This window comes from Dreissena polymorpha, chromosome 6 (assembly GCF_020536995.1).
Source record: "Dreissena polymorpha isolate Duluth1 chromosome 6, UMN_Dpol_1.0, whole genome shotgun sequence".
Lineage (NCBI taxonomy): Eukaryota > Metazoa > Mollusca > Bivalvia > Myida > Dreissenidae > Dreissena > Dreissena polymorpha.
Genome location: NC_068360.1, coordinates 54,389,485 through 54,413,171, shown reverse-complemented (window position 1 = coordinate 54,413,171; position 23,687 = coordinate 54,389,485). Strand labels below are relative to the sequence as shown.

At 37.8% G+C, this 23,687-nt stretch overlaps 1 protein-coding gene across 1 annotated transcript in view; it reads left to right on the top strand.

Moving 5' to 3' along the window:
• LOC127835686 (uncharacterized) overlaps positions 1 to 23,687 on the top strand; it is a 56,757-nt gene that overhangs the window by 14,581 nt on the left and 18,489 nt on the right. Inside the window, exons 15-34 of the mRNA XM_052362124.1 lie at positions 128 to 311; positions 1,163 to 1,311; positions 2,493 to 2,664; positions 3,194 to 3,321; positions 4,689 to 4,872; positions 5,392 to 5,540; positions 6,168 to 6,339; positions 7,259 to 7,386; positions 7,765 to 7,948; positions 8,768 to 8,916; positions 10,840 to 11,017; positions 11,404 to 11,543; positions 13,139 to 13,241; positions 14,746 to 14,829; positions 16,097 to 16,230; positions 16,796 to 16,949; positions 17,311 to 17,438; positions 17,988 to 18,150; positions 18,795 to 18,971; positions 21,684 to 21,839. Of these exons, the coding sequence (XP_052218084.1) occupies positions 128 to 311; positions 1,163 to 1,311; positions 2,493 to 2,664; positions 3,194 to 3,321; positions 4,689 to 4,872; positions 5,392 to 5,540; positions 6,168 to 6,339; positions 7,259 to 7,386; positions 7,765 to 7,948; positions 8,768 to 8,916; positions 10,840 to 11,017; positions 11,404 to 11,543; positions 13,139 to 13,241; positions 14,746 to 14,829; positions 16,097 to 16,230; positions 16,796 to 16,949; positions 17,311 to 17,438; positions 17,988 to 18,150; positions 18,795 to 18,971; positions 21,684 to 21,839 (3,016 nt within the window). The remainder of the gene's footprint in view (positions 1 to 127; positions 312 to 1,162; positions 1,312 to 2,492; positions 2,665 to 3,193; positions 3,322 to 4,688; positions 4,873 to 5,391; positions 5,541 to 6,167; positions 6,340 to 7,258; positions 7,387 to 7,764; positions 7,949 to 8,767; positions 8,917 to 10,839; positions 11,018 to 11,403; positions 11,544 to 13,138; positions 13,242 to 14,745; positions 14,830 to 16,096; positions 16,231 to 16,795; positions 16,950 to 17,310; positions 17,439 to 17,987; positions 18,151 to 18,794; positions 18,972 to 21,683; positions 21,840 to 23,687) is intronic.

Here is a 23,687-nt window from a genome sequence, read left to right as displayed (position 1 = left end):
CTTGAGCCGCCGACTTTTGTCGAGAAATACTCGTATATACCGTAGCGTTCTATCATGTATAAAAGCGTTCTATAACGCAATAAGGTATTAACTTTATGTTTACCACTGCATTGGTATTTCAATTCAGCCGCCGACTTTTGTCTCCGGCATGCCTGGAAGTTCAGCCAGCATCTCTGACGCCACTGTCGCCCCGACGCTGCTCGGAAAGTTCACAACTACAGACCCTGATACCACGTGCTCTGTGACGTTACCTGTAGCCTCTGCGTATGAGGTCAGAAAAGTGACGTCACCGGTGAATCCTCAACAACCGGGTAGAGAAATAAACAATATCATTAAGTGTAGTGTAAATGCATACACTTTTAACGCTAAGAAACCACCACACCACTAGGTGGCATTTAGTAATGCTTGATTGGTCATTGTCGGTTCAGGTACTTATTAAAAGTAACCGGGTACTCTTAAGTATGCTACAAGGTACCCGTGGTACCGAAACTATATTTTCAGTACACAGGGGTATGGCCGAGTGCCTTTTAGCGTATTGTCCGTACCAGGGGTAAATTGTAGTTAACTTAAAAGTACTTAAGAGTACACGGGGCGCTTCTAAGTTGTACCTGAACCGACAAACCTATTGAGCTATAAAAATAGCATCGTCCACCCACCCATTCATTCATCTTTTATTCGCGCTTGATTGGCATTAGTCTGTGATGTATAAACTTATCTCACCCATAACTGCATTGATAGTAAAGGAATGATAAGTTATACATAAAAAGAGGCATTTTAGTAATATACTTTTATTCTTGCAATACTTTAAAATTATATAGACATTCGTGACATTTCACTGACTTTATATAATCTGTAAAAAAAATTCCGAATGTCCCAAGCTAGGTTGAATAGCTGTTGCAACTGAGTCTTTTCAAATTTCCTAGTAAACGGTCATCTGATCTGACATTGCCTTCTTTTGTTATGTCTAACTGTACAGTATGACGTCATATATATGTACAATATGACGTCATATGTGTACAATATGACGACAAAATTTATTTAGTATGAGTCATGTTAACGTCATATATATGAATAGTGTGGGTCATCTTAACGATATTTTTTGGTACATTATGAGTCAACGTCATGTGGGTGTATAGTATGACGTCATATATTTGTTTAACAGAGTTCGAAGTGTGGATCAAAAGCACCGTAACTCAGACGTCTATCGACTTTAATGACCAGGCTGTTCCGTTGCCGTTAACGATAAGATGTACTGACGGCAACGTCGCCAGTGATATCACGGGAACGTTTAACGTCAATATTGTCGACGAGGTTTGTATGAAACAGTTTTAAAAAGCTATGGTGCAAATGTATATCTATTTATGCATACCTTTCTATACCAACACTATAAAAACAACAACACTGTCAGGAGCACTACGTAATAAAACATAAATGGATTTTAAACTAACCTAACAGACGTGACGTGTCAAGGTCAAAGGTCAAGGACACAATTCATGTTTTTGAAAATATAATTAAGTTGGACTAATGTAGGTGTGTAAAAGGAGCAATTTCGGAAACATTTCGGAGCACAGTATCAGCGACATGCATTAAGAAATTAAAGGTAAGACATGAATTAATAAGTATGAAATTTCTGTTCAGATTTGTAATGGACTTCTTGACAGATTTTCGTATTAACGTAAAATATCATTAAATTGAATAAGTAACAAAACTATAAGATCTGGAACTGTTTAAAAACATAAACACAAGGAAAAGATAAAGTAAGATCGTGCCGTGAGGATCGAACATAAAGGGAAAAACTGACTCTGTACTTCTGAACCACGAATACTTGTGAAACTATAACGTAGTTTAAACCATATGTCGGTGAAACATTGTTTTGCTTCGACTAAAAGCGATATAAACGATTTGTAATTTTTGTATCAATAAACAAACATATACTTTAACTATTTTAATCAAGTTGGGAGATATATCTTGCCTGTTTGAATAGTATGCAAACTAATTTTTTGAATCAATGCTTTTTTTAATTTTTTAATTTTTTTATTTTTTATTTTTAAATCTTCATTTCGCCACTTTGAAAAAATCATTTAATAAATTTATATGAACAATAACCATATCATCTTTCAAAATCATCAACAAATGTCATGACTATCAAACAATCGTCATTTTGTCAGAAGATATATTTTAACGGAAAAAAAAGAAATTTCACAAGGATGTCCACTTTCCCTTCTATTTATTATATGCATCGTTCTGGGAAACTGGACTTAATGCTTGTTTGTGAAGTCTTTTCCCAGATTAGACTGTGCAGTGCGCACAGCCTAAAAAGGGACGCCACTTACCGCCTAAACATAATTTTTGTTAAGAAGAGAATTAATGTAATCATCTCTGATATGTCAGTGCGGACTGCACGGGCTAATATGTGACGACAATTGACGCGGATGCTTTAATTATGCATATACGTATTGCCCATTAAATTACACTTGATTGTTTTACTACAGCCCCCGGTTATTACTTTACTACATTCTACCGGAAGTTCCATCAACGACGGTTTGCAGGCGGCCGCGGCGACTCTCCATACGTTCAGCGTGACCGACAGCGACGACCTTGTCACGTGCTCTATACAAGCGCCGGAAGCCACCTTTTTTGAAGTGGTACCCGCAACTAGCCCAGGTGCGTGATTTATCACTTAAAACCCCTTTTAATACATTTTTATGAATACTGTAAAATGATTTTTATTCGTCGGCATAAACATTTCGATAGTTATAAAACAAGAATGGACATAATAGTGAATTTTGTGGACAAAAAAGTGAGTGAATTTGTGAATTTGAAAAATAAAGTTGGACTCTAGAATCTTATATTCGTGGGTCGGTTAACCGACAAAATCAAAGAAATTTCATGTCCCACAATTTGTAATGGTTTAACTGTAATTGCTAATTAACAGAAACGTCGATCAAAGCCGCCGTTGTGTTTTTCTATAGTTATTTTTTCATTGATGTAAAGTTACTTGATGTTCCTAGTCAGTATGCAAAAATATGTTTTCATTTCTTACGACTGAAATAAAAGCCAAACACTTTCCAACACAGAATCGTTCAAGTCGCTAAATTTATCATGACTGTGTATTATATGTTAAATATTTCACAAAATTCCGTCTATAATAAAAATGGAAAAAAACAACGATTCCAATGACTTTCCTTTTCAGCGTTCAATATCCGCGTGAAAGCAGGAGTGACGTTAGTTGCAGCTGTTAGTCCGTACGTCGTGAACGTTGATTGCACAGATGCCGTAACCGTCGTCAATTCAACGTTCACACAGCCCGTACTTGATAAGGTACGTAACGGTGTTGTGGTATCGAAAACATCATAGAGTATCCATCGATGTTATGTATAAATTATGATGGAATAACATGACAATAACAAAACTGAAAAGATTTGAAAATCGGATGAACTTGAGTTGAGTTATCCCCCTTAGAAAAATTAAAAAAAGATTTTTTTTTCTCCGTTGAATCTTCAAACATACATGTATAATATAAATGTCTTACATTGCTAAGCATAAATAAAATATAATATTTCTTATACATGTTATGACAATGTACAATCTTTCTATGCGCAACACTGTCAGGAGTGGAGCTAAATTTTAGATGAAAAGGCTGGGATCGCGACTTGTAGTAGTCTTATACCCTTTAATACGTTTGTTTAGTTTTTAAATGACGCCCAGTTTCCAGTCAAATCAATACAAAAAATTGTTTATTTCGTATTAAAACTCGCTTAATATATCTCGACTTTACTCCCCGAAGATTTTCTTAGTGGAGCTGTAATTTTTCATTCCGCTACGAAATTTCGCAGCGACTGCAGTCGAGATATAAAGCGAATATAAATACGAAATAAACGCCAGACACTTTGTTGCTTATATGGCTGGAAAGTGAGCGACATTAATAAAAATACAAGCAATAAAGTGTATAAAACGGCGAAAATACCTATCTCGGCAATGACGTCGCCATCTTGACTATCACGTGATTACCCCTCTGCTATCGCATTGATTCGATCGATAAGATCATTAAGATAAGTACGTTTCAGAGATATTTACATTTTTTCTCTAAGTAAATTATGATGATAGTTTTTTCAAAGGCTTAAGGGAGATAAAAACAATATTACACATTTGTGAAATGATACATTTGAGACGCGCTCTCGGAAGATGTGATTTCATACATGTGCGCAAAGTGTCGCCACAGATAAGCCTGTGCCGTCCTCACGGGCTAATCGGGGACGACATTTCCGCCCAAAACTTGATTTTCGCTGAGAAGAGCCTTAATTTAAACGAGCGAGCGAGACTCGAGTGTTGCGTTATGGGCTTTTATTGTATGCTTTCCAGTGGTTTATAGAGAAAAATCAGGTAATTAAAATAGATAGTGCTCTGTTAAAACAGTAAAAATCAACAGTGAAAATTATCGATAATTTTACTGTGAAATTACGTTGTTGTTTTTGTGTCATGACGTCATTATTTTAGCGTAATTCTCCAGTTTCAATACCAAAATAGTCATTTGGAAGCATAAAATAAAAAGAACACTTGAAGGCTTCGCTGCAATATCGATTTATATTCACTCGTGATCATAGAATTTTCTGCTCGATCACTCGTGAATTAAAATCGATATTTCACTAAATCCAACAAATATCCTTCATTTCTTTTATGCCGTGTAGCCACCGACATTTGTGACTGGAATTCCCGGAAATTCCCCTGACGTCTCAGACGACACCGTGATTGCGACGTCATTGGGGAAGTTCACAACTACGGACCCGGATACGACGTGTTCTGTGACGTCACCCGTGACAACAGTCTATGAGATCAGAAAAATTGCGTCACCGACCGATCCCCAGAAACCGGGTAACAATTTAGTAAAAAATAAATAAGCCGCGCTCTGTGAAAAAAGGGGTTAAATGCATGTGCGTAAAGTGTCTTCCCATATTTGCCTGTGCAGTATGTATCAGGAAGGACACTTTTCGCTTTTATGATATTTTTTGTTTCAAGAAAGTCTCTTCTTGGCAAATTGTTTTGTTAAGACGAAAAGTTTCGTCCCTGATGAGCCTGTACAGGACCGCGCAGGATAATCTGGGACGACACTCTACGCACATGCCTAAACCCCCATTTTCACAGAGTGCGGTGTATATAAATATTTGAACTGTTGCTTTAAGTATTTAACTTATTTTTATTTGTAAGTATTTAACACGTCTTAGTAAACGTAACTCGTACGAGCCTCGTTCTTGGAAAACGGGGCTTAATGCATGTACGTACAGAGTCGTCTCAGAATAGCCTGTGCAGTCCGCGTACGCTCATCAGAGACGAGATTTTCCGCTTTGAAATATTAATTCGTGAGGGCTGAAATCTAGTTCCATTGTATTACAGAGTTCGAAGTGTGGATCAGTAACGCCGTTACCCAGGCGTCTATCGACTTCAATGACCAGGCTGTTCCGCTGCCGCTAACAATCAAGTGCACAGACGGAAACGTTGTCAATGACATCACGGGGACGTTTAACGTCAACATCGTCGACTCGGTAAGTTTCGTTCATGTTATTATAGGATATGGAAACCCTCATGAATGGCTTGAGGAGCATTATACCTTTGTATAATATTGAATACTCTTTGAAAAACGACCAGCCCTGATGTTTTAAAATACACTCTCAAGAACTGCTGCAAATCGCTATATATGTTCATATAAACTGCATAACTAATTCCGATTCTATAATATTGTATAATTATATTTGCTGTTGGAAGAAACATGTATTTTTCTGTGGTCGAAGGTCAGCCCTTTAATGTTGTTGGTTTGGGAGTTAAAAAACGTTTTGTATGAAAGATACGAGCCTATCTCTGAGAAGACCGGGTAATTATTATTATTATTGTAATTGTCGAATAAAATAAGAACGTTAATAATTACTGATTACATTCTTTTAAGGAAATTTAACAGCAATGAACAATTAGTGTATATTTATACTATATTAAAATGTATGTTGTATATTTTGGGCATGTGGTATTTGATTATTTATAAAAATTATTGACTTGACGTGTTATTTTGTCTAGCTAAAAATTCAGCGAATACCCGTGCCGAATGGTAACTAGTTACAGAAAATCTTCGATAGTGATGACGTTATATTCTGTGTAATGATTATATTATTTGACTTCAGCCACCGGTATTCACCGCACTGCCTGCGACCGGAACAAACATTTTCGACGGTCTCAAACCCGCCACCGAGACCCTTCACACGTTCAGCGTCATCGATAGCGACGACGCCGTTATGTGCTCTGCAAGATCGCCGGAAAACGCCCTTTTTGAAGTGGGCGCCGGCGTTGCACCAAGTAATAAACTGGGAAAATCTATAACAATTAGAACCTCGTTCTGGGTAAACTGGGTTTAATGCATGTGCGTTCAATGTCGTCCCTGAGCGGACCCACTCTAATCAGGGACGACAATTTTCGCTTTTATTGATTGTTTATAGATTGTTTTCATTTAAATGAAGTGGATTCTACACGAAAATTCAGCTTAAGCGGAAAGTGTCGTCCCTGATTAGGATGTGTGAACTGCACAGGACAATATGGGACGACATTTTACGAAGATGCATTTTGCCTAGTATTCCCAGAACATGGCTTAATTGAGTCACGGATAAATACCTTTAAAGGTCTCTGCACTGTGAGTTTTATATTACCTCGTGTATAATATTCAGTTTTCATTGGCTAAGCCAGTTCACATGGAGACGTTATTTTCTATTATCATACCTCATTTTTATTCACAATGCTAATTCCCATAGGCCATCATGAAATAGAAATACTGTCAGACCCAGCGGTGAAAAATTTACTTTCAAAAAAATACTTTCGTTACTAGTTAGTCATCAGTTTGGTTAAAAAGAGATGAATGTTCGAAAAGCGTCGTACTAGATTAGCCTGGCTAATGTGTTCCGATTTGTCCCGATGTATTCCGATGTATTTCCATGTATTCCGATTTGTCCCGATGTATTCCGATGTATTCCGATATGTTCCGATGTGTTCCGATGTGTTAGCAACGGCTAATCAGGGAAGGCCCTTTTTGCCTAAACCTTTCTTTACTAATAAGAGACTTCCAATATACAATAATTCAGAAAAAAACGGAAAGTATCGTCCCTTATTAGCTTGTTTTGACTGCACAGGCTTATCTAGGACGACACTTTATGCACATGCATTAAGCCCCGTTATCCCAGAGTGAAGTTCATATCGATATAAAACAGCGCTTGCACGATTTCAGGGTTTACAATTAACGTAAAGGCGGGGGTAACGCTAAGAGCAGCGAACGGACCTTACGTCATCAACGTCGACTGCTCAGATGGCGTCAATAACGTCACTGCGAAGTTCACACAACCAGTGATCGATACGGTAGGTTGTATTTAAATTAACCGGTTTAACCGAAAACCGATAAACATCCCGGCATATACGCATTAAGCAAATATTCAAGTTAATGTGGTCACAGCGAAACCAAAGGAAACCAAACAGTCATCCCGGCCAATGCGCCATGCAATGTAGTTATACTGGAACCAAATAAACAAAAAAATCATCCCGGCAAATGTTCCCTCAACAATAAATGTTTCCGCTCATGTTGTTATGCAGAAACCCAATGTAAACCAAAAGTCATCACGGTAAAAGTGCAATCAATAATAGAAATTTACGTAAACGCGGTTATACTTAACAAACGAAAACCAAAAATGACACCTGGCTGTTAAACTGATTTTTTTCATTGTCCTTCTGTTTTGGCAGCCGCCGACGTTTGTATCCGGGATCCCCGGAAGTTCCCCTAACGTCTCTGACGTCACTGTCACACAGACGTTACTCGGAAAGTTTACGACTACAGACCCGGATACGGCGTGTTCTGTGACGTCACCATCCACCACCGTGTATGAGATCAGAAATGTGACGTCACCGGTGAATGTTTCTCAGCCAGGTGAATAATCATTAGAAACATAAGTACACAGTTTAGCTTAGTTTAAACCTATTTATATTGGCTTAATTGCATTGCAAACCTATGACTTATTGATACGCTATCGAGTCCTTTTCTTGGGTAGAAATAGTTCATAGTGTATTTTGGGAAGATCTCAAGATCGCTATCACAGTGGGGATCGAACCCACGACCTCCCGGTCGCTAGGTTGGAACCATATTCACTACGCCCCTGTTACCTGCAGACAAAAGAAACATTAGTGATCAGTTTATTTAGGTTTATTATCTAGATTTGTCACAAAGACTCATGATTTCGGTTAGCCATTTTACATTTACGAAAGTATCGTGTTTGAAAGTCCAGTTGAGTTGTAAGAACGGTCACAGAAGTGTGCTTTTTTAGAGACGTGAGTTCATTACCATCTTAAATCGAAAACAAAATATGGAGAATTACTATTTTTTGATTGCAGGAACAATAACGTGCATAAATTTTCGTCCCAGATTGGCATATAGAGTCCGCACAGGTTAATCAGGGACGACTTTAATGGAAGTCAGAATTATTGTATTACGTCTATGTTGCTTACATTCTATCACTAAATGTGAATACCACCTGTTACTATCATTATTTGTATTTAAAATGATGTTTTAGTTGAAACAATCAAATGAAATTTTTGCATTTAATAAGCATTTTTAAATTTAATTTTCAAGTTTGTGTGAAAAGTGTGATAACTGTATTTATTGTTTTTATGTCTCTTTTTTTCGAGGAATTTCTCTCGGTATGCGCGTTAAGCATTTCAAGCAAATGATTTTTTGGTGTTTAATTCCTAGAATTTGAAGTCTGGATCTCTAGCACTGTGACGGAATCTGCCATCGACTTCAACGACCAGGCGGTGCCGTTGGCGTTAACGATACGGTGTACTGACGGCAATCCCGTCAACGTCATCACTGGGACGTTCAACGTCAACATCGTTGATGAGGTAGGTCTGTAGAAAACCGGAATCGTGGTTGACCTTAAAAGGACTGTCCAACAGTCAAAAGCGTCGTTCGACGCGAATCGATATTTTGGGGGACTACGAGAATTGCTTATATAGCTAAACAAGAAATATCTTTAAAAAGGATATACGGCGTTGATTGTGGTTGCAGTTAATGAAAGGTAAAGACTTCAATGAATGAGATCAAAGATAGCGAATGTCTTTTTCTGTGCAGTTCTTAGCTGCAGCAAACGCAGTACGGGATGATACGCGGAGTTTTCGCGGCTTATTTTACATTATTACATATTGCTGGTCATAAACGTATAGATACAAAACAGAAAACCAAAAGAAGAATGGAAGTGAAATTAAAACGTATGAGTCAACCGGCCACACGCGTAGTACCCGTACATATTTTAAATATTTATACGCGCGTTCTTGGAACAAACCTGTTTTAGTGGTTTGTCTGGCGTTGCTTTTTGATTCGATTATTAACAGTATCGAGAATCATTGCGCTTATGCTTAATTCATTAGTCAATATGATGGCATAATTCTTGTTAAATTAATGAAAAATAATATTTATCATGGTATTGTTGTAAAACACATTAAGAATCTATTATTGACATACCATATGATATCGCTGGATATCTTCATTTAACATCTGTCTGGTCTAAAGAAAATTCCAGTTCACCTAGTTCACGCTATAGCGTCTTTATTATGTAACGATTATTTTCCTGGCCGCGAACTCCGATCAGCACATAGGGTAGAGACGCAGCGATGACCTGTATGTAAACTCTGACATTCACACACAGTGGCCGCAAATTGACCCGATATACCTCGCGAGTTGAAATGCAATGCATTAAAGTGAGTCTTCGCTTCCACTGCTCTCTATTCTCTAACATGTTAACATGTTGACAGGAATATGGACGTTAGTACTTAATATGAGAACATAGCCTTTAAGTGCAAACGTTCTCGCGCTGAAAATAAAAGGTGGACGCACAAACTGTATTGATGTCGAGATTGAGTGTAAAACTGTTATATGTATTAAGCCTTTTCATTAGATATAAAATTGTTTCATGCTGAACACGCAGGAAAACAGTGTTACAAAGACGCGGACGTGTTTCCAATGTTCTGGTCGTATTCTCAAATCAGCCAATGCAGTCAATGAAGTGTATTCATCTGTACTTTTATTTGAAGTTTTATTTGAATTCTATTGGACGCTAACAAAGGTCAGGCTAAGGTGAAAAGCTGGCGTATACAGCTAACGCCGAAAAATACCCGAGCATTACTCGTGAGCGTGGATGGTCGAGTGGTAAAGTCGGGAGACATTTTACTCCAAAACTCCATGACTCTAGGGGTCAGTGGTTCGAGCACTGTGGAGGTTAACGTTTTTCCTTCTTTTTAAAATTTGTATTCTTATTTTTTACTGGTGATTGGTAATTCAAATGTTTAAATTTATCTACATAAAGCATTTTAAGCAGTTAATGACAAGCTTTAATACATGCCAAAATCTGTTGGACAGTCCCTGCAAAATGACTTACTCATTCAAACTTTGGTTAAATGACGGTTTTCAAAATAATTGTTATAGATTCACAAAAGAATGTATACGATGTGTTTAACAGAGAAAAATAACAATAATGACTGAAATAAAAAATATCGTTTCATTTATGGATAATCTGCTCGTGTAATCGGAAAAATAATGAAATCTTTTGTAACGATTTTTACTCGATAATGCGCCGAATATGTTGTGAACCAATTAAGCGTTTCTCTTCTCATATTCTTCTCATATTTTCTTAAGCATGCGTAACAAATAGGTAACGCTTCATCTTTTGGTTCCAAAAGTCCCTTTATTGAATCTCGGGGAAAGCAATAAACGGTTAAACATTTTGCAATTGTAAATGACAATTTATTTTAAAATCCATTTCATCGTAGGACCCAGTTCTGACGTCATTTCCGACGACGTCATATCAGTTCCTAGAAGACACTTCCGTCCCCGCCCTGCAACTCAACTCATTCAGCCTTAAAGATTCTGATGACGCCATATCCTGTAAAGTGGACCCTGCCACACCGGAAGCGACGCATTTTGAGATCAGAGCCGGAACTGTACCAGGTATGCAAGTCCAAAACACATTTTCTTCTGAATTAAACGCATTTTCTTCAACGGACGATTTCACGTGTTTAAGGCTGATGATAAAACATACATGACACATGCTTGACGTCAAATTTGAAAATAAACGTCAAAGGTCAAAATTCACATATTTATTTTTTTCAAGCACTTTCGCTGATCCCGTTTGTAATGCGAAGGATTCGCATTTTTTTCATGTTTATTTTTCCAGCCATCTTCTTTTGAACACTGCTAAAGAAATTAATCGAGATGGTGTCACTATCCTGCGCGTGTTTGCTTTTTCAACATTCAATGGGGATGTTATTTCGATAAAGCGGGCTTGAAAATATGATACTATATTTGTTAACACACGCTTGTTTTCTTTCTTTTAGCGTTCCAGATTTGGTACAAGGGACGCCCGCCAGCGTCCCTGAACTATGACGTCACGCCCGTTCATAACGTCACGATTATTTGCGACGACGGTAACGTCTTTAGCGCGAGATATCACTACGCAGTGGAACTGGAAAACAGCGTAAGTAGTCCAAGACGAAGAACAGTCTGGCATGTAGGTCTGTCATATGTCACGGTACCGAACTTAAGCGGGATTGGTGGAAAGATGTGTGGCGGCCCGTTTAGCTCAGTCGGGAGAGCACTCGCCCTGCAATTGAGGTGTCCCGGGTTCGACTCCCGGACTGGCTGCACACTTTTCATCAACCGGCAACACACGGATTATATTTGGTATACTAATAAAGAGGAAACTACGTCCTGCCAATCTCCCACCATTGGCCTAAGGTATTTTCACGGTAACTTAATATGAGACAAAGCTTAAAATTCATATTATAACTCAAAAAGTTCGACAGGAATCATCGAGAAATTTTGGTTATATTTTGGCTTTGGTCTGTCGATCTACATTGATCTGTCGTTCTGTCTGTCCACACATACTGAAAAAACACATCAAGTACCTTAGATGGTATTTCAAGGACACATACGTTTGATTTTTAATTCTTTCAGTTTTAACATAGTTTAGACAAAAGGTTACACAAACGGAAATAACTCGTTAAGTTCCTAAGCTGGTACTACAAACCTTGTTTTACATATGAAACATGCGGTTTTTTTTTTATATTTTAGTTACATATGGTTTTATTTTGAGTTCTTACACGTTAATCATTGTTTATAACAAGAGCATTATAAGGTATTATACAATTTTTTTTTGAAAGTGGCTGTCTCTGAAAGCGGCTTATGTATTGCTTGAAAAAACTGTAAAAAAACTGGGACACAAAGACATCGGAACACATCGGAATACATCGGGACAAATTGGAACACATCGTGACATCTCGAAATCAATGATTTCGTTCGTTTAAAACCAACTGAGCCTTTTTCTGAGAAAACGGGTCTTAATGTATTTGCTTAAAGTATCGTCCCAGGTTTGCCTGTAGAGTTCGCACAGGCGAGTCAGGAACGACTCTTTCCGTTCGAATGTTTTTATTTATGTTTAAAGGAAGCCTCTCCTTATCATAAAAACAGTTTAAGCAGAAGGTCTCGTCCCTGGGACGACACTTCACGCACATGTCTTACAGGGGCCTTTTCACAAATTTTAGCAGATATTGACGGGTATCATTAAATGCCGGGTATCATTAAATGCTTTATATTGATAAATGTAAACATTGGATCTAAAAAGCTCCAGTAAAAACAAGAATTAAATTAAAGAAAATAGAACCCTCAGCAGGGCTCAAACCACTTACCTCTGGAGTAAATGTCAAACGCGTAGACCACTCGGCCATCCGTGCTAATACAATGCATGATTTTATTATTTATATACCCAATCCTCGTAGTGTCACTGAATATAACGACAACAACAGAACTCTCCAAATTATTCAAACGTTTCGCGTTGGAACGCTTTATTATTTTCAGGTTTTTAAATCGTCAAAAGATGCGTATTATGGAAATTTTAGAGCATGGTAAATGTTCAGTTTTACTGTTTCCTGACAAACTACAACGAAACTTTGCGAATCTGCAACATTTTTTTATTTTGTCAATTTATCAAAACTTGAAAAGGTCAATTATAACCCCGTTTTCTAATCAAACCGGCCCATTTCATTAAATAATTAGTGTGTGTTTCTCTTTCAGCCTCCGGTGTTTGTTAACCTCCCTGCGGTTACTTTACCGTCAATAGCCGAGTCAGTGACGTCTAAAACATTGCTATATACTCTCACAGTATCGGACCTAGGCGGTATGAGTTACTTTGTAGGCTGTTTAATTTCACAAACCATTTGCCTGGTGTGGAAATATGGATCCATTCATTGTCGAAATATGTAATATGTTATAAACTCGGATTTTTTAAGAATCTTAAGATTTGCCCGGAAAAAGAACTATTAATATCTATATAATGACGTCATTGTTTACCCGAAGCCACAGCTTGTGGTTTGCAGCTATATAATGACGTTATTGTTTACGCGACGTCACAGCTTGTAGTTTATAATCTATAGAATGACGTCATTGTTTACACAACGCCACAGCTTGTGGTTTATATCTATATAATGACGTCATTATGTACAGGACGACAAAGCTTGTGGTTTATTTCGATAATATATTATAATGACGTCATTGTTTACACAACACCACAGCTTGCAGTTTAGGGTTTCCAACTCGCCCTGAATATACTAATCTGTATTCAATCTTAAGGCCACACAAATTTGATCAAATTGAACATCGTATTTTGTTAAATAATTATTAGGCGCCCGCGTGGTCCATTTTGTCCCGCGTTCATTTTTTAAAAAGAGGAGTTGATTTCTATTCTTTAAATTGTAGTAAACCCCACATACTTTACGACACATACTGTTTATTTGTCTTGAAACGGACAATAATACAAAATGATACCATCCAATAAGCTGAATGCATTTGGTAGCTGATCAGCAAATACTTACCCTATGACTTTTGTTATTTTGCACCTTGCGCTCACCTCTTATTCTATAGCAAATTAAATACCACTATTTTATTCTGTATGTATATGGCGCTCGATCGCTCACAAGTTTTAGAAGACAATCTCGAACAATTGCTCAATGTCTTGTTAACAAACCTTATACGTTCAATGTTCTAAGTGTGCTATTTTTATTTGCAATTTCATTTTCCTCGGATTATGTTCGTCAAAATAAGTTGTAACACAATGTTGTATATGTGTAAAAGATTATTGGTCAATAGAAACTCACACTTTGTCAACAAATCAATACGCCACAAAGGCGGATTTGTTCTTGTGGTACTTAAAGTAACATTACTATCCAAAATCAACGAAAATTTCGTAAAATTGTTCGTAAAATAAACTTAACCAATAAAAAATGAGTGTTCCTTATGGCAATTGCCGAAATTTCAACGTCAGATGTGGTCTGGTAAAATAGATTTTGTAGATACAAAATGCTCGTTTTTATTAATGTTTTGCATATCTATTCATACGACACATGAACACTCCAATGGTGTTAGTGTGTCGTATGAATAGATATATTCGCGGGAATTAATTGTGGCCACAAATTAATAAAAACGAGCATTTTGTATCTTCAAAAATCTATGTAATCATACCACATCTAGCGTTGAAATTTTGGCTATTGCTATAAGGAACACTGATTGTTAAGGTGTTAACTTTATTTTAAGAAATACTTAACGAAATTGGCGTTGATTTTGAGCGTTAAAGAGACTTTAAGAGTATACCTATGTTGAAAGAGCTTCTTTCTGTTTATTTCAAGTTCCACCATGTTACTTGAGCGATACTGCGCTTGCCGCGGGAATTCTACCCTTAGAGCAAAGTACTGTGACACCACCAAATACGCGTACGTGACGTCACCATTTACGTCATTAATTACATAAAGGGTATTAGTTGGATTTGGTGGAATATCAAGTTAAATCCATGAGTGTTTGGAAAGGGGGGGGGGTAACCTCCTATTTAGGGGTATATGGGGGTGTGCCGAAAATAATATTGGGTGTATTGTTCGACTAAAATTATAGATATGGGTATTGTTTTGAGCATCTAAGCATAGATATGGGTATTGAAATAATAAATTTGCTTGTATATAAATGCATATATATTTGAAAATATCAGGATCAAAATGCGTTTGATAAATTTCATTCTTGTATGTTAATAGGTATCAAAATTATATGAAAACTAATACACATATAAATGCAAATTCAATAAGTATTCTGTATTAATATGTAAAGATAAAAATTATAGTATGAAATGTGTCCACTTTATCAAATTCTAGTATTAAAATGGGCTCAGTTTATCAAAAATCTTGTATTGAAATGGGTCCACTTTCTCAATGGCATCGTATACAAATGGGTCTGCTTTTTCAAAATCTTGTATCGAAATGGGTCTACTTTATCAGAGTTCCGGTGTAAAAATGGGTCTACTTTATCACAGTTCCGGTGTAAAAATGGGTCTACTTTATCAGAGTGTCGGTGTAAAAATGGGTCTACATTATCAGAGTTCTGGTGTAAAAATGGGTCACATTATCACAGTTCCGGTGTAAAAATGGGTCTACATTATCAGAGTTCAGGTGTAAACATGGGTCTACTTTATCAGAGTTCAGGTGTAAAAATGGGTCTACTTTATCAGAGTTCCGGTGTAAAAATGGGTCTACTTTATCAGAGTTCTGGTGTAAAAATGGGTCTACTTTATCAGAGTTCAGGTGTAAAAATGGGCCACATTTCGCAGTCTCAGTTGGACACCCCTACCCTAAAATTTGGGAAGTCACTCCTCGGGCGACTGATCATTTCAATTTTTTTCTGTGATCACGTGTGAATTACAATCACTATCCACCGAATACAACTCATATTCTTTTCTACTTTATGCTTTTTACAGATGATAAGTAAGAACTAGTTTCTTTAACAATGTTAAAGTCAATTAGATTTGATTGCCAGCGTAAGTTTCATCATACGGGAAAGAGTCGATACATTAAAAAAGCGTGTGTGTGTATGTTTATTTAGTATAGTTTGTGCATATTTAATAACATACGAGAGTACTTAAGAGTACCCGGGGTACTTTTAAGTAGGACCTCAGCCGACAACGACCAATTTAGCAAGATTTATATCTTCATGCAGAGTACCTGGTGTACGCCCACAATCCAGGCGGATTTGATTTCGAAGGAAGTTCCGGAGCCGTGAACGTCGAGATCACGTGCGGCGACTCCGTGTCCACCGTCAAAGAGACGCTGATTGTGAACATAATCAATACGGTACGTCAAGGGCCTCTTATCCATCGCTCCAGACACAAAGGAATGTAAATGTTAAATGTTAAAGCCTTTTACAATGTGTCATATGCTAGGTGTAAGTTGTACGTAAGGTCAGATGTTAAATGTTTTTCGTTGGTAAATATTTTAACTGAGTTATGTCTATATTTCAAAGAAGTAATAATGTTTGTCAATAAATGCTATTTTATACATTATAATCAATGCATTGAACGCGGCTGCTCTCAAATAATTATTTGAACCTCACTCTAGAAAAACGGGGTTTAATGCATGTTCGTCCGCAGGTACTAATTATGGACATCACTTTCCGCATTAAACGTGTTTTGTTTAAGAGAGGTCTCCTCTGAACAAAAAATCCAGCTTATGAAGAAAGTTTCGTCACTGATTAGCCTGTTCGGACTGCACAGGCTTATCTGGGACAACGCTTTACGCTTGGGCTTAATTTGTGTTCAGGGGAGACTTCTTTCAAACGGAAACTTCCATAAAAGCGGAAAGTGTACCTGATTAGCCTGTGCGCACATGCATTAAGCCCCGTTTTGATATATTTCCGTAGGCACCGGTGATCACTAACCCAGGGGGCTCCAGTGACGTCGCTGAGGACGTTAGCGGAACGTTGACGTTAAAGACGTTGGATTTCGTCACTTTCGATACGTCTGACGCCACCTGCTCAATGACGAGCGCTGACGGGGGACCATTCGCCGTCACTGGTTAGTACATAATCTCTCGTATTAGTGTAAAATCATTTTTATTTGTGGGGTATTAATTTTCCTTGATTTCATGGGTCGAGCGATTTACGAATTTAACACATACAAATCGGAAAATGACCGACGCAATTTCCTCATTTGTTTCCCAAAAAATCATAATTCCACGAATTGCGCTTTTATGGTATTTATTTGTTTTGTTTAAAGGAAGCCTCTTTTGCAAAAATCCAGTTCAGGTGGAAAGTGTCGTCCCTGATTAACCTGTGGGAACTGCATAGGCTGATCTGAGATGACGCTTTAGCACGTGAATTAAGTCCAGTTTTCGCAGAATGAGACTTATATAAGCTCACGCACAGACGTCTTTCAGGCAACCAAATCGTGAAGACGGCTGGAGCTCTGGACTTTGAGACAAAGGCGACGTATAATCTTGACGTCACGTGCACTGACGGCCTTCTTCAAACCACGGATACTTACGTCGTCAAAGTCCAAAACGTCGTGAGTAACGTTGATATTAACGTATTGAGTAACGTTGATATTTACGTGTTGAGTAAATCTTGATATTTACGTCGTGAGTAGCGTTGATATTTACGTCGTGAATAACGTTGATATTTACGTCGTGAGTAACGTTGATATTTACGTCGCGATTAACGTTGATTTGTACATCCTCACGAGAGCGTCTTTCTGATAAAATTGGTTTAAATGCATGCGCATAAAGTGTCGTCCCAGATTAGACTGTGCCTGTGCACGAACGACACTTCAAGCAAATACATTAACCCATTTATGCCTAGTGGACTCTCCCATCCTTCTAAATTGGATCAATTTATTTCCAAAAATAGGGATGTCGAGATAGATTTATTTCTATATTTAGAATATTTCTTACGGAAATTCCTTTAAGCAAACAGCGCAGACCCACATGAGACGCCGCATCATGCGGCGTCTCAACTGGGTCTACGCTGTTTGCCAATGCCTTTTTTAAAGACTCAGGGCATAAATGGGTTAAGTCAAGTTCCAAAACGAAACCCAATGTATACTGTATCATTTAAGGGTCCAAAGATAACGAGTTTGCCGACGGCGTCAACTCTGGACGAGTGGCAGACTGCGGAAAAGCAACTCACGACGTTGACGTTAACGGAGGACGCGGCTGACTGCGTTCAGACGTCACCAACGTATAACGAGTTTAACGTCAAATACGAGCCCGCCACAAAAGGTATAAAACAGTATATACCTATTTATTTTGGCTCTACTGCATAAAACACCCCAGTCTTATTTAAACGCTATTGAGTTTGTTTTCTGCGTAACTTGGTGTCTCTGGGACTGGGGATCAAAAGAAAGCTTCCGCAGTGGTATTCGAACCCATGACCCCCCGGTCGCTAGGCGGACACAATATCCATTACGCCACGTCGATCTGTACATACAGGATAGACCTACATTTTTCTTCTATCTTTAGAAACATTGATGAACATAATTTCAGTATAAACAGTATATTAATGTCGTCAGTTTACGTTATAAGTATTACCTTTCAGTAATTATCAAATTCTTGCATCTAGTGACGTCATTCAAGTTCTACTTATTTAAACAACTTTTTTTATGACGCCATATCCACTAATTTCAGTATGTATAATATTAAAATCGCCAAAAGACAAAATTGAAGTATTTTTTAGAACAGAATAGGACAGTTTATTTGATGTAAGCATCAGTAACTTGCATGTACAAAAACAAACATGCGTTCGCAGATAATACAAAACATACATTCTTTTGAAGACATGCCAGTAAAATATACAATAAATAAACATGTTTTCTTGAGAATGTCCCATATTTATGACGTCATTACGACTGCACGATTTCTTTCAGTATGGGTGATCTACTACGTCAGCGAGGCGGTGGCGGGGCGGTCGCTTAGCTACGATACGAACCCCTTCTACAACCTGCACATTCAGTGCAGCGACGCCGCGGGGGTCAAAGGGGCGGAGAAGATTTTCACCGTCCATATTAACGATAACAAAGCGCCGACGATCGACAACCTTAGCAGTAAGCCGAACAACATATGCTGGATTAAGGACGCCTTACGAGAATTCTTTAGCGTTATTTAGATACTTTTAAAATAATTATAGTATTACTTATATAGTATTGCATCAACTTTGATCCATCTTTGTATTGCGCATTATGTCTTTTTGTTTGCCAAACGACGTTACTTTACTGTATTACGTTGACGTCACTTCTTGTGTATGCTTCGAACCATACTACTGATGAAAGCTATGGCCGAAACATGATTTATGTTAAAGATAAAAAAAACGTGTTTGTTAAAATAAAAACGTGTTTATGAAATTGATTGATTTAATATAATTCCTTAAGTCTCCCGCTAAAACGTCTTACGGTTTGTTTTAATTAAAATCGTTTAAACAGCTTTGTGTGCCTTATAAGATATGGTAATCACGTGACAAAAAAGATGGTGACGTCCATGCCGAGACAGGTATTTTTCGCCGTTTTATACCCTTTAATACTTGTATTAATTGTTAAAATGCCGCTCACTTTCCTACCATATCAACAAGAGAACAGGAGCTGTAATTGTGTGACCCGCTAAGACATTTCGCAGCGTAAAGTCGATGTATAGCGCGAATATTAATACGTTATACACGCTTATCCATTTCTTGCCGATATGGCTGGAAAGTGAGGTACACTTTAACAATTAACAAACGTAATAAATGGTATACTACGGAATCCGGATAGTGCCTTCTATAATCTCGCCCTTCTTTCATCAAAGGCGAAACTAGACACACGAAGTGATACACGATATTTTGCGCGACAGTCTCGGTGACGCACGATATATATAACACGATATATCGCGTTTGTGTACGTAGTCCAAAAGGAAATATATCGTGTTAAATATATCGTGCGTCGCCGCGACTGTCGCGAAAAATATCGTGCGTCGCCGCGACTGTCGCGAAAAATATGGTGCGTTGCCGAGACTGTCGCGAAAAATATCGTAGGTCGCCGCGACTGTCGCGAAAAATATCGTGCATCGCTTCGTGTGCCGTGTTCAAAGGGCGACACTAGACACACGAAGCGATACGCGATATGTTGCGCGTCAGTCACGGCGACGCACAATATTTGTACTGTTCAACGAGTTCCGTAGTATAAGACATCGTAAACTACATGTCTCGGAATGAACGTCGCCATCATGTTTGTCACGTGATTATCCCATCTGCCTATATGACTAACATTTTATATTTGTGCAAGCAAAAGATGTTAGAATTTCTTATAACAAATTCTTTCAGAAATTTTCCATATCACACACATAAGATTTCCCCAATGAGCTTTTTTCGGCGTAAGCTGAATAAGCCAGCTTTTCACCCTGACTTGACCTTTGTAAGTGTCCAATAATACTCAAATAAAATTTCCCGCGGCTAGGTACGAATGAATACACTTCATTTATTCCATTGGCTGATTTGAGTATAACACCAGAACATTGGAAACATATCCGCGTCTTTGTAACACTGTTTTACTGCATGAAACAATTTTATCTCTAATGAAAAGGCCCAATAGATAGAACAGTTTTACAATCAATTTTCGACATAAATACAGTTTGTGCGTTCACCTTTTATTTTCAGAGAATTACCAGCGCAAAAGCGTTTAACTAAAGGCTATGTTGTCATATTTAGTACTTACTTGCATTGCATTTCAACCCGCGAGGTTTCGGGTCAATACGCGGTCATTTTGTGAAAGTCAGAGTTTATATACAGTTCATCACCGGAGTTCGCAAAAGGGGTTGCGATCATTGTGTCTTACTGACAATAACGTAGTGACTGTAATGCATTGCATTCCAATCCGCAAGGTATCAAGGTCAGTTTGCGGTCAGTTGCAGAAATCTTTATATAAACGCCGTCTCGTAAACTTTGTGCACTTGAAGTCTGTTTTGATCAGAAAGATACTAAATAAAGATATTCGGCGATATTATTGTGGTATGTCAATCATCGATTTTTAATATGGTTTCAAAATTTGCATGATAAGGACCAATTTTGATAAAATTAATTAGAAATATTTATCCATTTAGACCAGTTTATTAAGCATGACCACAATAATTCGCTATACTATAATTATGCAATTAAATAAGATTCGAGTATTGCCGGCTGACCTATATGCACTCGTTTATTTTCATGTTTCTTGTGTTTTTCTATTCTGTAAATATAGATATCTGAGTAATAATATCACATAAAGCAAAATAAGCCACGAAATCTGGCGCAACACCCCGTAATTGATTTGCTTATGATGTAGCTAACAACTGCGCAGAAAAAAGGCATCCGCTACTTTTTATCTCATAGAGATAACTTTTGATCGTTCATAAACATCGACCACAATCAACGCCGTATATCTTTTTTAAAGATATTTCTTGTTTATTTTTACCATGAGATTTCCTGTTTTACATAGTTTTACAGACATTGTATTTATTGATCCTCGCTCTAGGAGAACGTGTCTCAATGCATGTGCGTTTAGTGTTTTCCCGGAAAAGCCTGTGCAGTCCGCACAGCTTTATAAGGGACGACACTTTGCGCTGGCACCGGATTTGAAGTTCTTTAAGCGAAAAACACAACAGCGGAAAGTGTCGTCCTTGATTAGCCTGTGCGGAGGACTAGTTTTATAGAATCAACCTTATTTTGGATCACGATGCCATTGAGTTGCTTTAAGAATCTTCAAACTGTTTTATTGAGTGCTGTCTTCAAACGATTTTACCTGTCGTCATAGGGTCGCCTATTACAAAACTTAGCCTCGTCGCAAAAGACTTCAGCGCTACCGACACCGTGTTTACCGCTACCGGAAGTGACGTGGAAAACGATAACGTCATCTACAGTATGCTGTCCTGTACCCCGAATGCCACGTGTCCATTCATCATGTCTCCGAGTAGGTTGTTCAGTAGACATTTCAAGCGGAGTGAATCATTTACGCGGTAATGAAGTGTATAAGGTTTCCGCCCTGTTATGGAAACGCCCAATGTTTGATCTAAGAGAGTGCTTAAGATTTAATAACCATAATAAGTGGTTCGATTCAAAAATAAGCTTTTGGGGAATACGAGTTAATATAAATGCACTGAATAATGTATCGCAAAAAGCCATTCACTGTAAAAGTATTTTAAATTCTATTATTTTTTAATGATTTCGTGGGTTGACCAATTTATTTTCGTCAGCACACAATTTCGTCATAAAAATGACTATTTCGTTAGCACATAAATTCTGTAATTTTTTTATTTTGAAAAAATGAGTTCAACACAGCGACGCAATTTAATCTTTTTTTCCCAAATCCAAAATCTACGATGTAAAGTGTCCATAAAAAGGTAATTTATTGAAGTATACACGAATTTTCAATTACAACGGCGGTATGTCGGACCGTATTTGGTACAAAAACGAATATGGTACATTTGTACCATATTCGGCCGAATATGGTACAAATGTACCAAAATCGGACCGAAGATGGTACAATTTTCGACCGAATATGGTACAAACATTGTACCATATTCGGTTGGAATAAGTTTTTCTATGCTCGCCAAAACGTATTTGGTACATACCAAAAAAAACTCATAATAATGAAAATGGCCTACGTATATGGTACATAAATGATGTATTTCTTAATAAATGAAATAGTCTGCCGATGTGTAAACTTTTTTTCAAACTCAAATACATTGTATTAACCTAATATTGGAAGTGACAAAAGTATCATCATCATCATCATCATCATGATCATCATCATCATCCTCATCATCATCCTCATCATCATCATCATCATCATCATCATCATCATCATCATCATCATCATCATCGTCGTCGTCGTCGTCGTCGTCGTCGTCGTCGTAACTAGCAGTAACAGAAACAGCTAACCTAACCACACTTTACATGGATTTTGCTGGTCGTGTAACTGTTTCGCCGGCTAGCTCAGTCGGTTGCGCGTCAGATTGGCACGCAGGCGGCCTGGGTTCCAATCTCGGGCGGGCCAGATACTTTCGTGGAGATCATTAATAGCAATTTTCAAATTTTTAAAACTTTTTTTTTTCGAAAGTGTATTTTCACCAAAATCCGATTTAAGAGATTTTGAGCTCTTTTAAATGAATATATCTCTCCAAAAATAAGGATGTTTGACTGGCTGCTTTAGACAGGTGTGACTGTATTCCTAAACATTACTTTGTAAAGTTGATTTGTCGTTCCGACGTCATATTGCTGAGAAGCCGACAAAGCTTTGAAGTTTCCGATTTTTTCTTTGATAACGTGCCGCTTTAAAAAGGCGGGAATTTTGCACACGAGTCTTACTCAGAAGTCAGTAACCATATTTGACTTGGCGGTCGGCAAGAAAAGTTGTGATTTTCGACTAGAAAGAATTGAAATCCAAACTTTCTTCAAACTTCAAAAGAATTCTTGACAGTAAGTACTGTACATAATTTTAATTTTCAGTTGTCTTAATATGCATTGATGTTTTAACATGCATTGATTTTTATGTTTTATGCCCCCCCCCCCCCCTCAGAGTGCATTTGCAGTTGTCCGTCCGTCTATCCAATTGTCCGTGGCATTCCTTCCGGGTGCGTAACTCCTAAACTGCTAAAATATTTAAGCTACAGTCATTTTTTCGAAAGTGTATTTTCCACCAAAATCAGATCGAGCTCCTGTAATCTGTAGATTTGAACATTTTAAATTTTATGGAGTTTATAGGTCTTTGACCTTCGAACCCTGCCTAGTCGTGACTTCTGGTGAGCGACCTAGGCCC